Source organism: Malaclemys terrapin, chromosome 7 (assembly GCF_027887155.1).
Source record: "Malaclemys terrapin pileata isolate rMalTer1 chromosome 7, rMalTer1.hap1, whole genome shotgun sequence".
Classification (NCBI taxonomy): domain Eukaryota; kingdom Metazoa; phylum Chordata; order Testudines; family Emydidae; genus Malaclemys; species Malaclemys terrapin.
The window spans coordinates 127,029,242-127,043,999 of record NC_071511.1 but is presented as its reverse complement, the minus strand read 5'-3'; the positions used below and the strand labels follow the sequence as shown (position 1 = coordinate 127,043,999).

General features: G+C 60.3%; 2 protein-coding genes across 3 annotated transcripts; one reads left to right on the top strand and one right to left on the bottom strand.

Annotated features, from left to right (window-relative positions):
• Positions 1-8: 8 nt before the first annotated feature.
• On the top strand, positions 9-5,082 carry EXOSC1 (exosome component 1). Of its 2 annotated transcripts, none has more exons than XM_054033533.1 (8): positions 9-98; positions 696-811; positions 2,244-2,318; positions 3,054-3,142; positions 3,427-3,460; positions 3,949-3,999; positions 4,117-4,201; positions 4,679-5,082. In XM_054033533.1, the coding sequence occupies exons 1-8, from the start codon at positions 68-70 to the stop codon at positions 4,783-4,785; spliced, it is 588 nt and encodes a 195-aa protein (XP_053889508.1). In that variant the 5' UTR covers positions 9-67; the 3' UTR covers positions 4,786-5,082. The 2 variants fall into 2 exon arrangements, with proteins under 2 accessions (XP_053889508.1, XP_053889507.1); XM_054033532.1 differs by having other exon boundaries at positions 3,427-3,469.
• A 1,043-nt stretch (positions 5,083-6,125) lies between these two features.
• PGAM1 (phosphoglycerate mutase 1) lies at positions 6,126-13,747 on the bottom strand. Its single transcript, XM_054033530.1, has 4 exons — positions 13,571-13,747; positions 9,999-10,273; positions 7,369-7,549; positions 6,126-7,128 (listed from the first exon to the last, which is right to left on the bottom strand). The coding sequence occupies exons 1-4, from the start codon at positions 13,707-13,709 to the stop codon at positions 6,959-6,961; spliced, it is 765 nt and encodes a 254-aa protein (XP_053889505.1). The 5' UTR covers positions 13,710-13,747; the 3' UTR covers positions 6,126-6,958.
• Positions 13,748-14,758: the final 1,011 nt, after the last annotated feature.

Genomic DNA, 14,758 nt, shown 5'->3' with positions numbered 1-14,758 from the left:
AACCGCCCCTTCTAGCCGGGGCCAATGGGAAAACGGCTTTTTCAGGGAGAGTCGCCGAGCAGCAGGCATGGCCCCGCCGGTGCGGTGCTGCGTCCCAGGTGAGTGGGGGGGGTCGGCTCCCCCCTCCCCCCGGGGCTGGCTGGGTCCCCCCGGCCCCCTCCCCCGCCCACTCCCTGACACCCCCCCCGGGGCTGGCTGGGTCCCCCCCTCCTCTCCCCTCCCCCGCCCTGACCCCTGGGGCTGGCTGGGGCCCCCCCACTCCCTGACCCCCCCCACTTCCTCCCCTCCCCCCCCCGGGGCCGGCTGGGACCCCCCTCCTCTCCCCTCCCCCTCCCCCCCCCGGGGCCGGCTGGGACCCCCCTCCTCTCCCCTCCCCCTCCCCCCCCCGGGGCTGGCTGGGACCCCCCTCCTCTCCCCTCCCCCTCCCCCCCCCGGGGCTGGCTGGGCTCTCCCCACTCGCTGACCCCCCCCCAGACTCCCCACCCACTTCCTCCCCTGCCCCCCCCCCCGGGGCCGGCTGGGCCCCCCCCACTCCCTGACCCCCCCCAGACTCCCCACCCACTTCCTCCCCTGCCCCCCCCCCCCCGGGGCCGGCTGGGACCCCCCCTCCTCTCCCCTCCCCCCCCCCCCGGGGCCGGCTGGGCCCCCCCCTTGCGCCCCCCCCCCCGGCCGGGCCTGACTCGGGCTGTCCCTAGGCGAGCGGCTCTGCAGCCTGGAGGAGGGCGCGGCGGGCAGCGGGACCTACACCCGACATGGCTACGTGTGCGCGGCGCTGGCCGGCTGCCTGGCGAAGACGAGCGAGGACGGAGCGGTGAGGGGGTCCTGGGGCTGGGCCGGGGGAGGAATACGCCTCGGGCCGGGGAGATTCCCCGCTGCTGCCCGGCCCCGCGGGGTCCATCGCGGCTGCACTTGGAGGCTGCCGGTGCCTGGGCTCGGGGCAGGGTGGGGTGTGCCCAGCCCCCCCCGACCCCATTTCCCACCCTGGCCCAGGGAACCACAGGGACTGAAACCCCCGGGAGGCCCCAGCAGGAGTCCACGCCCCATCTGGTGGGGCGAGAGCTGCCCTTGGGGGGCGATAGGCATGGCTGGGATATTGGGATAGAAGGGTACAGTTCGCTCAGGAAGGACAGCCAGGGGAAAAAGGGAGGAGGTGTTGCCTTAGTTATTAAAAATGTACACACTTGGACTGACGTTGAGATGGAAATAGGAGACAGATTTGTTAAAACTCTCTGGGTAAAGATAAAAGGGGTAAAAAACAAGGGTGATGTCATGGTAGGGGTCTACTACAGACCACCTAACCAGGAAGAAGAGGTGGGGAGGCTTTTTTTTTTTTTTTTAAACAACTAACAAAATCATCCAAAGCGCAAGACTTGGTGGTGATGGGGGACTTCAACTCCCCAGACATCTGTTGGGAAAATAACACAGCAGGGCACAGATTCTCCAGCAAGTTCTTGGAATGTATTGGAGACAATTTTTTATTTTAGAAGGTGGAGAAAGCTACTGGGGGGAGGCTGTTCTAGATCTGATTTTGACAAATAGGGAGGAACTGGTTGAGAATTTGAAAGTGGAAAGCAGCTTGGGAGAAAGTGATCATGAAATGGTCGAGTTCATGATTCTAAGGAATGGTAGGAGGGAGAACCGCACAATAAAGTCAATGGATTTCAAGGCAGAAGACTTTAGCAAACTCAGGGAGTTGGTAGATCAGATCCCATGGGAAGCAAGTCTAAGGGAAAAACAATAGAAGACAGTTGGCAGTTTTTCAGAGAGACTTTATTAAGGCCACAAGAGCAAACTTAAAGAGACATAGAAGGAAACCAGAAAACATTCTACAAGTACATTAGAAGCAAGAACAGAGTAGGCCCGTTACTCAACGAGGGGCAGTTGTGTGGAAACTAGATCAGATTACAAAGGATGAATATAAACATGGGCTAGCCCCCAGCTCCGCCGACACCCTCCCCAAGGCTGGAGCCACAAGCCCAGACCCCGCAACGGCAGCAGAGCCTCCCCTGGCCTTTATACCCACCGCCCATGAATATAAAGAAATAACTCCAGTATGTGGGGACAAAACTAGTGCTCAGTCCTGCGTGGGGCTGTGGGGGGTGACGGTCTGGATTGACTAAGTCCCTTGGCCGAGCTGGGCCTGGTGGACGTGGCACGTGCCAGTTGCTGTCTCTGTAGGAGGTGGGAGATACTGGTGCCAGGCGCTGGGCTAACCGGAGGCTCTTCTCTCTGCGCCTGTGCAGCTGCCGGTGGTGTCTGTGGTGAGAGACGCCGAGTCCCAGCTCCTGCCCGATGTAGGGGCCATCGTGACGTGCAAGGTAAAAGCAGCTGAACCCGCCAGGCCTGCAGGGTCTGTCTCACCACAGGGGCACCGTGCCTGGGGTGACATGAAGAGTGCTTTGGGGGAGAGGGGGAAGGGCAGGAGTCCTCTGCAATAGATGCCCAAGTAACGACCGGAAAATTTTACAAACCTTCCCCTCTGCTGCACAGCCTGTGGACGATGCCCTTTCTGCCATTGTGCCAGCTTCTCCCGAGAGGCTGGCCTGGGGCTGAGAGAGGAAGGGAGCCTCTTGGCTCTACAGCACCAGTGCCAACCAGGCCACACTCTGCTCTGGGCCCGGGTGCCACAAGCTGCTGAGTCTCATCTCCTTGTCTGGTGGGGCAGGTGTCAGTATGGTGGACCCCCCCCCCCCCCATCTCTCAGCCTAGACGCCATGGAGGCTGAATTCCTGCTTTCCACCAGGCTGGCCCTGTTCTGGGGAAGAGGTGGAGGCCTTTGTCCCTGGGGCTGTGGGGCAGGCATTAAATCCTGGCGTGCTTGGCTCCTGTGTCAGGCTGGAGGGGAATGGGGTGCTCTTTAGGGGGAGCGGGGTCTGTCTGGCATGGAGCACCCCAACCTGCTGTGCCAGTGACCCTGGGAGCAGGAAGGAGTGGCGTTAGGTCCCCTAGAGGAGAGCCAGGAGGTGCCAGTCCCTGCTGGTCTCGCTGCCCAGTACATGGGCACCTCTGGGGGCAGCGCTCAGCCCAGGGTTCATGTCACTCTCTCCCCACAGGTATGCAGCATTAACTCCCGCTTTGCCAAGGTGCACATCCTGTACATCGGCTCCACGCCGCTGAAATCCGCCTTCCGAGGCACCATACGGTAGGGCCTGGCCTCGTCTGCCCTTCCCTGGGGGAGGGCTGGGTTCCTGCTGGTGTCTTAGTACAGGTCTGCCCCCGTCCCAAGGTCTGTAATCCCAGTGCTGCCTTATCTAATGCCTTCCGCCCAGCCCCAGCCAGTGTCCTGGGGAACAGCCTGTCCCGGAACACGGGGCAGTTACTGCTGGGCCTCAAAAGAAAGTGGGAGTAGCCCTGGGCCTTGCTGCCCAATGGGAATGGGCCGGTCTGCCTGCCCCGGTACTAGGATCCCTCTGTCTCTTCTTACAGGAGAGAAGACATTCGAGCCACAGAGAAAGACAAGGTCAGTCAGGTGCTGCCTGCTTCTGTTACTGCCTAGCGTGGCAGCTGACATCCCTCCTCCCCGCGTGTGCAGCCATAACCCCCCCCCCCCCCCCCCCGCATGGGTCGCCCCACTCACCTCTCCCTGTCTGCAGCTGTAAGCCCACCCCCCTGGCATGGCTTGCCCTATTCATCCCCTGGCCTGCTCAGGACAGGCTCCCTCTGGGAGGAGGGTTTGCCAAGTTCATGTCTCCCCCGCCCCAGCTCTCTGAAGGGAGCCCCCCTCTGGGCCAGGCTGAGCAGGATGCAGTGTTTGGGGCTTGCTGCTGTCCCTTGGGGGGAGGGGGGTCTGTACCCCGCTGCTCCAAAGGGGCTGTTGTCAAGGTAATGGGACTGGCTGGACCTGGCTGTGTGGCTCCTCTCTGCATAGGGGACTGGCCTTGGTCCAGGCCAAAGCTGCTCTCCTGCCCCTCTCCCCCACTAACCTGGGCCTTGTGTTCTCTCTGGCAGGTGGAAGTTTACAAGAGTTTCCGTCCTGGGGACATAGTCCTGGCCAAAGTGGTATCCTTCCCTGCAGTGGTGGGGCGGGGCGGGGTGGGAAGCGGCCAGCCGGGCTTTTCCAGCCCAGCTTTTCCAGCCCAGCCCTGGAGCCTTTTCCCTTAATCTGCCTGTGCCTAGATCTCCCTGGGGGACATGCAGTCCAACTACCTGCTGAGCACGGCGGAGAACGAGCTGGGCGTGGTGGTAGCTCACAGCGAAGCAGGTAAAAGTCGCTGGCTCCGCAGGCCTGGCAGGGAGAGCTGGCCGGCAGCCTTGCCTCCACCTCCCTGCTACCTCTGGGCCTCCCCTGTGGGGAGAGGATTTGAGCTGCTGGGTGGTGGGAGGAATGAGCATCAGGCCCCTGTCCTGGGCGTTAACGGCTCACAGCCTGGGAGTGGGTAATGGCTTTCTCTAGTGCTCAGCGAGGGACTGGGAGCCAGGATTCCTGGGTTCTGTTGCTAGGCCTGCTTTTGCCTCGGCAGGCCCCTCTGTTCTCCTCCAGCCAGTGGGGAGGGGCGGTTTGGTGATGCTCCACACAGCACTGTGGGCCCTTGGGAGGAGGCACTGGCAGGACTCTCCCCAGCGGGAGCTGCAGTCCTGTGGGTGCTTGGAACGTTCCTTAGTCCGAGCCCCTCTCCGCTGGACAGGCAGATCCCAGCCCCCGGGAAGCTGGACAGTGACCTGTTGTTCTTGGCTCAAGGGGCACAGATGGTGCCGATCAGCTGGTGTGAGATGCAGTGCCCCAGGATGCACTCCAAGGAGCTCCGCAAGGTGGCACGAGTGCAGCCGGAGTTCCTGCAGACCTAGCTGGCCACCGTCCCTGCTGCAGGCCAGCCTGAACCACCAGTTTTGGGCCCTGGCACGGGAGCTGCAGGCAGCCAGCCTGTGCCTCTGTCATCCCTTAACCAGAGCAACCCCTGCAGGCCACTGCGTGCAGCCTGCACCTCCTGGAGCATCCAGTGGATTTTGGATTGTGTTAAGGCTAGCGTAGGGGGAGCAGGGTCCCCTATGTCCTTCTGCAAGTGGTAGCCCCTGCCAGGGCCCTGCTCTCCAGTTAGGTTTTTAAACTGTTGTGCCATGAACAATAAATTATTCTTGAAGGGCTCCTGGCTCCTGTCATGCTGGTGAGGATACTGCTTGGCTGACTGTGGTGCTGTGCCCACAAGCTGGAATCCAGGGCCTGGGAGCTCCTGCCTGGGTACTGGAGAGCCAGCATGACTGACCATTGGTAGGGGCCCCTGTGCCACTTGGTTCCCAGGCTTAAATGGGGCTGCCCCTACTGGCCAGCCTTGGCTTTCCCCTGGGCACTTCTGCAGGAAGGTGTGTACTGTCCAGGAGCACGAGGCCAGACTCAATAACTGGCCTCAGGGGTGTGGGCAAACAGCCAGGGCCAAGACAAGGGAGGATTGCCCCCCCCTCTAATGCTGCAGTCCTCGCACTGCTCCTGAGAAGGGGGTGTCTGACAATCCCTCTTACATCTTCTAAAGTCAGTTTTCATGACCCCTTACATTTCCACTAAGCTACCCAGCCCCTGGGTCCCGCGAACCCCGTGTAATGGAGTGGGGAGGGGAAGCAGCAGCAGCTGGGAGAGCCTACCAGGGTGGGTTCTGTTCAGTGTGCTCCCTTGAGGAGTTCAAGTAGCACAAGGCCTGGGTCCCCTGCACACCCACAGTGCCAGCCCAGGGAAAGCCTAGGCATTGCGGGAGCCCCCTTGGGAGTTTGCCTCCTATCCCTCCAGCTCCAGCAATGCAGGGCAGGAGTCACCGCTCAGAGGCCCACTAGCTACAGCCGCTGGGAGAACACTGCAGCCCTGGCAGGGGCTGGGTGGAGCAGGGCAGGCCCAGCTGTTTTGTAATCAGTAGTGGAGCAGGGCCTGCTCCTTTCCAGCAGGTGTTCCAGGGGTCTGGGCTCCAGGAGCAGCTGGAGGGATTGTGCCCCAGGGAAAGGGAGACCAGACTGTGTGCCATGGCTGGAGGTGGAGGAAAGGGAACCAGGGACCCTGTATGGTCCCAAGGCCCAGCTGGGATAGACAAAGGCCCTAGTGTGTGTACCTGGTGTCACAGGCTGCCCAGGGAGCCTGCATGCCCCTACTCGCCCCAGTCCCAGCACTGGAGGGCCCTGCCAAGAGACACAACAGACACAGCAACTATTGCACATCACTCCTTTATTGTACTTAACGAGACAACCGCTCTTGTTGGACAGTGACACTAGGCCCAGTGCAGGCCCAGGCTCACGGCGAGGCCAGTGCCAGGGACACAAGCGCGTGGGCTAACATACAGGAACCGTGTTTCACTAGCACTACACAGCAGGCAAGGGGGCAGGGCCGACGCTAGCTCCACACCACACTCCTCCATATGCCCCCCTCCCCAGTCCGTGGTTGAAGGCAATAAATTAAAGAGCTGGCCCTGGAGAGCTAGGTACAATCGCTGGCGGATGCACTCCCACACACCGAGAACGCAGCACCCCAAACATGGCCCTTTTCAAGAAGTAAACCAGGACAAACCCCCCAGGGGCATGGGAGAGCAAGACTGGTCCCTGACTCTCAGCAGCATTCACACCTCGCTCCGCTGGTCCATGCTCACACGCCTGGAATGACTACATCAAGCAACAGTAAAACTCGTGACAATGACAAGAGCTCCCCGTGAGCTCAAGCACAGCTAGGAAGGCCCAGGGTGACTGTCTAGGGAATGCTTGGGTTGGCCAATACCTTACACAGTCACTGGTCTAGCCCAGGGTCGCTGGAGCCTTGCAGAGGCGGTTACCACCTGGCTACAGCCATTGGGCTTCCCCCATCTGTGAGGAGAGGCTCCCAGATGCCTCTGCAGTCTAGCTGGCCTGTGGGTTTGCAGGGTTGTCTACGGAGGGATGCAGTCCCAGGGAGCTGGCTCTGTACTCGGTTCTTAAAGGCTGTGGGCAGTGTGTGCAGGAGAGGGGTGGGAAGGGGGCTCATCTACTGCTCACAAGCCTCCACTACCTGCCTTCACTTCTTGGCTTTGCCCTGAGCTGCCACAGCCTCCATGGCCTTGCGGACAGTCTCCTCGTCCCCCAGGAACTGCATGGGCTTGATGGGCTTCAGGTTCTTGTCCAGCTCGTAGACGATGGGGATGCCGGTGGGCAGGTTGAGCTCCATGATGGCCTCTTCGGACATGCCTGCAAACACAAGGCACAGTCACCCACTGAGACCCACAGCAAGGCGCTGCCCGCCCCAGGGGCTGCGAGAGCAGCAGGGAGCGGAGTCCCAGCAACGCTCCGGGAGAGGGTCGCTGGGCGGGGGACGGAGTTCAGTTAGACACACGCGCTGGCAGGTGCCGACACCTTGCCGAGCCTGGGGCCAAGCCAGCCCGCAGCTCCACCGATTCGCAGGAAGCTGAGGGCATGAGGCTGCCGTACCTTCCAGGTGCTTAACAATCCCTCGCAGGCTGTTGCCATGGGCAGCAACGAGAACACGCTTGCCCTCCTTGATCTGGGGGACGATCTCTTCGTTCCAGAAGGGCAGGGCCCGGGCAATGGTGTCCTTCAGGCTCTCGCAGGTCGGCAGTTGGTCCTCGGTCAGGTCGGCGTAACGACGGTCCTGGGGAACAACCACCAACAGCCCTCAGTCACCGTGGACATGGGCAGCAATGCCTAGCTAACGAAGAGCTTTGGGCTCATGGCGAGCTGCCCCCGATGTGGTCACTGGGAGCTCCTGCAGGGAGCCCCACTGTGACGTTAGGAGTGGGGTATAATATTTCATTGGAAGGTGACAGGGCCAGAAAGTTAATTAACTCACAGACTGACCTGACCCATGGGTGAACCTTAAGGACCGGTTAGGAAGATCTGTAAATGGACAGAGCTTTGAAATGCAAGTCTGTATTGTTAGAGATCTCAAAAGTAGATGTTTGCTCAGGTCTTGTGATGTAAGCAAACAAGTCTGGTCTATTGCAATAACTTTAATTCAAAGATCAAAAAAGGAATAGTAACATTTCTGATGATACTTGAGGGAAATAGTATTATTGTCTCTGTCTCTTTGAAGGTTGTGGTAACTGTATCTGAACTGTGTAATGGATAAATTACCCTGTGCTTGTTTCCAGGATGTTTGGAAGGAGAGTTAGGCCTATTGTTTTCTCAGGCCAAAAGGCTGCTGGAAATGTATAAGAACCTTGGGACACAACCCTGCTTCATCTCAGATCTGCTTTGGGTTTCAAGGATTGAGATCCCCAGTCACTGACTGGAGCCACCCTGAATATGGACATTGGACTATAACCTATGGACTATTTCTAAAAGGACTTTTGGCAACTACAAGATCACCTCTGTAATGGATCTGAACCTCAAGAATTGAATTCAAGTCTGTATGTAGGTTGATCTTTTAACCAACACTCACTCTCTTTTCTTTTTTTAATAAATTTTAGTTTAGTTAATAAGAATTGACTATAGTGTGTATTTTGGGTAAGATCTAAGTTATAATTGAACCTGGGTATGTGGCTGATCCTTTGGGGGTGGAAGAACCTATTTTACATGATGGGAGAAGATTTTCAGTAATCATCATCATATCTGACAGGTGTGTCTGGACGGAGGCCTGAGGCCGGGCACTTTAAGGGAACTGCATTGTTTGGACTTCTGAGTAACCGGTGAGGTAATACAGAAGCTGTTTTGGGCTGGTTGGTAAATTTAAGTATTGGAATAACCACCAGCTTTTGGGGTTTATCTGCCCCATTTTGTTTGCAGTTCATCTTAATTGAGTGACCTCAGCTGGCTCCCACGGGCAGCACCATCACGCCCACCCATCACTCTGCTGTCCTGGTCTGGGTCCCCACAGGGTTATTGCAGGGAGGGGGGGGTGAGGGGACGACAACCCAGCTCTGCACAGCAAACAAATCGGTTACAGAGTGACCCAGACCCAGGGTACGCTTAGGCCAGGAAGCCTTTTCTAGTTCCAAATCCTCCCCTGGATTGCTGTGCGATTCCCATGGCTAGTGGACATTCGGTCACCTGTCAGCTGGGTTCTGGGGGCTGCAGGTTCCTATCTAGGAGCAGGGTTTCACTGCAGAGCAGACACCCCAGGGAGCTACACGGGATTGTAATGATTAACAGCATAACAGGGCTCCCAGCCCCTGCCTGTGCAGTTCCTAGTGGAGTCAGTATCTTCTCATGGCACAGGACAGCCAGCAGAGATTGAGACCAGCAGTTAGCACTGCTGGCTGGTCTCAATCTCTGCTCGCTTCTGAGATCATTACAGTCACTGGTGACATGGAGTCAGGGTGGAGCTGCGTGCCAGAAACCACAATGGGGGAAGAGGTGCCCGGGCCGTGCCAAGTGCCCCTCCACCCCAGCCCTAGGCTGCAAGACCAGGAGCCATGGGAAGAGGACTGGCACTGGGCCAAGGACTGTCTGGTTTGACCATTGAACAAAAACACCTGGGAAAAGATTTCATTTTGGGTTGCCCTAAAACAACAATTATTGGGGTTTTTTTTTGCCAAAACGACAAACTTGAAAATTGTTTTGGATCGAACAAAGCATTTTGCCCCCATGTTTCCCCTCTGAAATAGCCGAACTATCTACGTTTCAACTCGCATATAGTTCTTTTGGCCAACCCGATTTGCCAAATCTCTGCAAAGTTTTGGTCGACCCAAAGCTGCATTTTTCGCCAAATAAAGTATTCATCCCCAAAATAACAAGGAGTCTGGTGGCACCTTAAAGACTAACGAAAGCTTATGCCCAAATAAATCTGTGAGTAAAAACCTCACTTCTTCGGATGCACGAAAGCTTATGCCCAAATAAATCTGTTAGTCTTTAAGGTGCCACCAGACTCCTTGTTGTTTTTGTAGATACAGACTAACACGGCTACCCCCTGATACTTCATCCCCAAAATGTCACCCAGCTCCAGTTAGGACTATGCAGTGGCACCCCTTGCCCCCCATTCACACAGGATCCCACAGAACAGCAACCCTCGTGCCAGCCAGCCTTCTCCCCAGCCCAGAGGCCCCACATTCGGCAGTTGTGGGGAGAGGGGAGAAGGCAGAGCTGCGAGGGCCCCACCTTACCTTGCTGATGGTGCTGTAGAAAGGGTGGTCTGGTTCCATGGGAGGTGGTGGGATGTCATAGGAACGCCTCCAGATCTTCACCTGGGCCTCCCCATGCTTAGCAGCTGTCTCAGCCTTGTTGAGGCCTGTCAGGCCTCCATAGTGCCTTTCATTGAGGCGCCAGGTCCTCACCACAGGCAGCCACATCTGGTCGATGGCATCCAGCACTATCCAGAGAGTGCGGATTGCCCGCTTCTGGACAGAGGTGAAACAGATGTCGAACTCGTAGCCGGCATCTGGAAGGGATCAGAACCCCGAGACCATCAGTGCACAGCACCCACGAGAGGCAAACAAGGGTCAGGGGGGGCAGATGCCAGGAGTCTCATGCTGGGAGTACTTCCCTCTCTTAGTCCAACAAGCCAGGCTCTGACGGTCTCCCCACCACCAGAGACTGCACTGGTCCCCAGAACTCCCTGGCCCTAGCCCTTCCGGGGCGCCACTGCCTACAGCCCCGCTTTACGCCCAGCCCCAGCAGGCCTCCAGTGCACTCAGAATTCGACCAGAGGTATGGGCTCCACCCACGGCATCGGGTTTGGGAGGTCACATCAGCTCCCATCACCTGGTCTCAGGGGCCTGCATTGATTTGTCCTCAGGCTGAGCAGCTGGCGTAACCCGATGGACCAGCCTGCGAGTCACAGGGAATCTTTTGCCTCAAAGGGCTTTAAACTGCTGAGTCCCTGACGCTTCGCCGCAGAGCCTCTGCTCTCCCCAATGCCTGGTGAGGGCGAACGTGCCCCCTCCACAAGCTGGCCCCCCTTCCACAGCCTGGACAAGCTGTGTCTACCAATCACAAGCCAGCTCAGCTCGCTGAAGTGGAAAGACAGGATGCTTATGTAACCTCAGTGTGGTGGAGCCAGGCAGCCACTGCTTCCTCTCCAGAGCTCGGGGAGCATGTGGGGAGAGCTGCAGGTTCATAGGGCAGGGCTGGGGGAGAGAGAGCCCCCTCCCCGACCAGAGGAGCTCTATCACTGTCCTGAATCCATCTCAGTAACACGAGAGCGTCTAGAAGCTCTGGCCAGACACAGCACTGAGTGGGTGGCTAAGGACCCCCAGGCCTGAGCCGTACCCCCACATGGGCCAGAACGGTGGGGAGCATGATGCAGTGCTGGCAGTTGCGCCAGGCCGGGCCTCCCCTGCAGAGGCGTGTGAGCTGTCAGCCAGCAGTGGCGCACGGTACAGAGGACAGCTCCACACACTGAGTTCTAAGGAACACTGGCTGCTGCAGCCAGAGTCAGCCAGGAACTGGGGGCTCCACCCCCACCACTGCCTCAGAAATCCCCTCATCCTGATAGGCAATACAGCTCCTCCGAAAGCGAGGCCAACTTCTCCCCACAACACGCCCCACGCTGAAGATGACCGGGGCTCTGAGGAGAAGGGGCAATAGGGTTACGCAAGGCTGCTGACTGGGTTCCAGGGTGCGGTGGAAGGGCAGTGCAGCTTGCTGGCGCCCGACTCATCTCACCCAGGATCACACTGCACACGTTCTCCTCCCGTCCCCCCAGTGCCCAGGACAGAGTGGCCAACCTGCGTGAGAACCAGCACGGGCTGTGACGTGCCAGAGCGGCTTCAGCACAGATTTGCTTAGACGCTGTCTATTCTGGGACATTTTTGCTTCACACGCTCCGGCAATGTGATTAGATACTAGGTTTGCGCCACAGCTCAGAGAGCCGAGAAGCGATAGCTCTGTCCCACCCCAGGGCCCGCGCCTATGGCATTCTGCTGCGCCCAGGTAGCATCTGCAGGAGGAATGAATCAGTTTCAGAGTAACAGCCGTGTTAGCCGTGTTAATTTTTGAGGAATGAATCAGGCACTCTGCTGCCTAGTGTCTCATTCGGAGTCTAGCAAGCAAGGGGGATGAAATAGGTCCTGCAATTTCCTGTCAATGACTCTGCTTCCCTCACAGGGCTGTGGGGAGGGAACCACGCCAGCACTTGTAACCCACAGCCAGAGCACGCCCTTTCTCCCTGCTCCCCAAAGAGAAGAGGGCTGTGTGTCCAGTCATGGCTGAGACGTGCCCGCACCACTTCCGAATGACTCAGCGCCAGGGAGAGACAGAGAGTCCTGGCAAAGGCAGCCTGTCAGAGCCGAGCATCTCGCACAGCACAGCGCTGCAGCCCCACGTGAGGGATGAGAGAAAACGTGCTGGGGGAGTGGGGGACACGAAGGAAGCACTGTGCAGGGGGATAATGCACAGCCCTTCCACACCATATTTCAGAGGGGCTCAAAACACTTTATCCTAACGAAACTGGGCTCTCCCAGCGTCCATCCAGGATTAACTCCGCTTCAGGGCCAGAACGGCATGCGGAGGCCCTCCGTGGGGATGGGCAAGTACTACTCCATTTTGCAGACGGTCAGAGGCAGAGACAGGACAGACTTGCCCAAGGTCACAACATGTGTCAATGGCAGAGCCGGGAATGGGATCCAGGACTCCGGGCTGATCACCCCCTTTATGGGCGAGATTCTTTACAGCCTGGGGGCCAAAGCTCAGCTCCTTCCCCGTCCAACAGGGCCCAGGCTGTGCCCTGGCAGTGACCAGGCCCAACGGATCGGCTCCTTTTTACTCCCGCTGAACGCAGCCTGCGCTGGGCACCCCCGAGCCCGCAGCATCCTCCCCGCAGCGCCCCCCGCAGCGCCCTCCTGCCCGAGCGGCACACCCCTGCACAGCTCCCGCGGGACAGCACCAAGCCCAGCACCCCCAGGCAGGGGGTGGCCCCTGGCCAAGCCAGGCACGTGCCTGGGGAGCGCCCCAGGGGCAGGGGGCGCTGATGGGCTCCACGCTGCCCACTGCCCCTCAGGCTTTGGCTGGGCCTCGGCTGCTGCCCCCCGCCCCCCACGCAGCATCCCCCTGGTCCCCCGGCCTCGCTGCCCCAGTAACTCCACCCCCAGCCCCAGTACCACTCCCCCCCCCCCCGGCCCAGTACCGACCCCCCCCCGGCCCCAGCACTGTTCCCCTCCCTCCCACCCCCCGGGTCAGTACTGCTTCCCCAGCCCCGCTCCCCCTCCGGGACCCCCCCTTCCAGTACCGCTCCCCCCACCCGGAACCCCCCCCCGGCCCAGTACCGACCCCCGCAGCCCCAGCCCCACTCCCCCCCGGGACCCCCCCAGAACCTCCCCCCCCGGGACCCCCCAGCCCCGCTCCCCCTCCGGGACCCCCCCTTCCAGTACCGCTCCCCCCACCCGGAACCCCCCCCGGCCCAGTACCGACCCCCGCAGCCCCAGCCCCACTCCCCCCCGGAACCTCCCCCCCCGGGACCCCCCAGCCCCGCTCCCCCTCCGGGACCCCCCCCTTCCAGTACCGCTCCCCCCCCCCGGACCAGTACCGAACCCCGGGACCTCCCCAGCCCCGCTCCCCCCCGGAACCTCCCCCCCCGGGACCCCCCAGCCCCGCTCCCCCTCCGGGACCCCCCCTTCCAGTACCGCTCCCCCCCCCCGGCCCAGTACCGCAGCCCCAGCCCCGCTCCCCCCCCCGGGACCCCCCGACCCCGCTCCCCCCCCCGGGACCCCCCGACCCCGCTCCCCCCCCCGGCCCGTACCTCTCAGCGCCTCCCCGCCGCGCTGCGCCTCCTGGCTGCCGGCCGGGCTGAGGTCGGCGTCGTACCAGCCGCTGAAGCGGTTCTCCAGGTTCCAGGCGCTCTCGCCGTGCCGCAGCAGCACGAGCCGGTAGGCGGCCATGGCGCAACTGCAGCGCTCGAGCCGGACTGCACCAAAGCCGCGCGGGCCCGCCCACACGCACTGCGCATGCGCACGCGCCAGAGTCAGCCTGGCTCCTCCCCTGCCTCCCTCCGTCGGCCCGCCAGAGAGCTGGTCCCCCGAGCCTTTCACGCATGCGCATGTGGCTCCAGGGCGACTCTTGCGCAGGCTGCGCTCGTGCGTCCTCGAGCCTTTCCCGCGAGCAGGACCAGACGCATGCGCACCCACAGCATTTCCCCAGAGCAACACCTCCAATTGGAGCATGCGCAATGTGGACAACAAGCTGTGGCGCATGCGTCCTGGAGGGCCGCTGGGGGAGCACGAAGCGCACGGAGCGCACGTGAAGGGCAACGTGACCTTCAGCTACCGTGACGTCACTACAGCCGTGACGCTCTTACCGTAAAGTGTGGATCAGAGGCGCCGCCTAAATCTCCCTGGGGCCCAATCCCCACGCGCCCGCAGGGGCAGCCAAGCGCCCCCTTTCGAATTTGAGCCATCTGATTGGCTGTCCGCTGCACTGCCGCCTCCTGGGGCAGAACAACCAATCAGAGCTCTCGCCCTTCCCTCCCCTCCCCACGTGGTGGGGGGAGCCAGGAGCCCCCTGGGGCAGGGGGGCAGAGAGGCCGGGAGGAGGCGGAGCTGGGCCCAGGAGGTGCAGTGGGGCGGAACAGAATGGCCAGGCTGGGTCAGACCCATAGTGCCGGTAGCCCCGTGTCCTGCCAGTGCCAGGCGCCCCCGGGGTGAACTGAGCAGGGCGGTTATCCCGGGACCCAGCCCCAGCCTCTGGCAAACAGGCCGGGGACACCACCCCTGCCCAGCCTGGCCCTGTCCGCCCGGAACTGACCTCGTGCTACAGCCTCCGCCTTCACAACATCCCCTGGCGAGGAGTTCCACAGATGGACTGTACCGCTTTTCTTTGTTTTAAACCTGCTGCCCATTAATGTCATTGGGTGATGCCTGGTTCTTGTGTTATGAGAAGGAGTAAATAACACTTCCCTATTCACTTTCTCCACAACCGTCATGATTTTATA

Coding starts and splice junctions, on each gene's coding strand:
- EXOSC1 (XM_054033532.1), top strand. CDS start 68: ATGGCCCCGCCGGTGCGGTGCTGCGTCCCAG. Junction 2,319..3,053: donor GGGCCATCGTGACGTGCAAG/GTAAAAGCAGCT, acceptor CTCTCCCCACAG/GTATGCAGCATTAACTCCCG. Junction 4,000..4,116: donor ACATAGTCCTGGCCAAAGTG/GTATCCTTCCCT, acceptor GCCTGTGCCTAG/ATCTCCCTGGGGGACATGCA.
- PGAM1 (XM_054033530.1), bottom strand. CDS start 13,709: ATGGCCGCCTACCGGCTCGTGCTGCTGCGGCACGGCGAGAGCGCCTGG. Junction 10,274..13,570: donor CGGCGGGGAGGCGCTGAGAG/GTACGGGCCGGG, acceptor GATCCCTTCCAG/ATGCCGGCTACGAGTTCGAC. Junction 7,129..7,368: donor GATTGTTAAGCACCTGGAAG/GTACGGCAGCCT, acceptor TTGTGTTTGCAG/GCATGTCCGAAGAGGCCATC.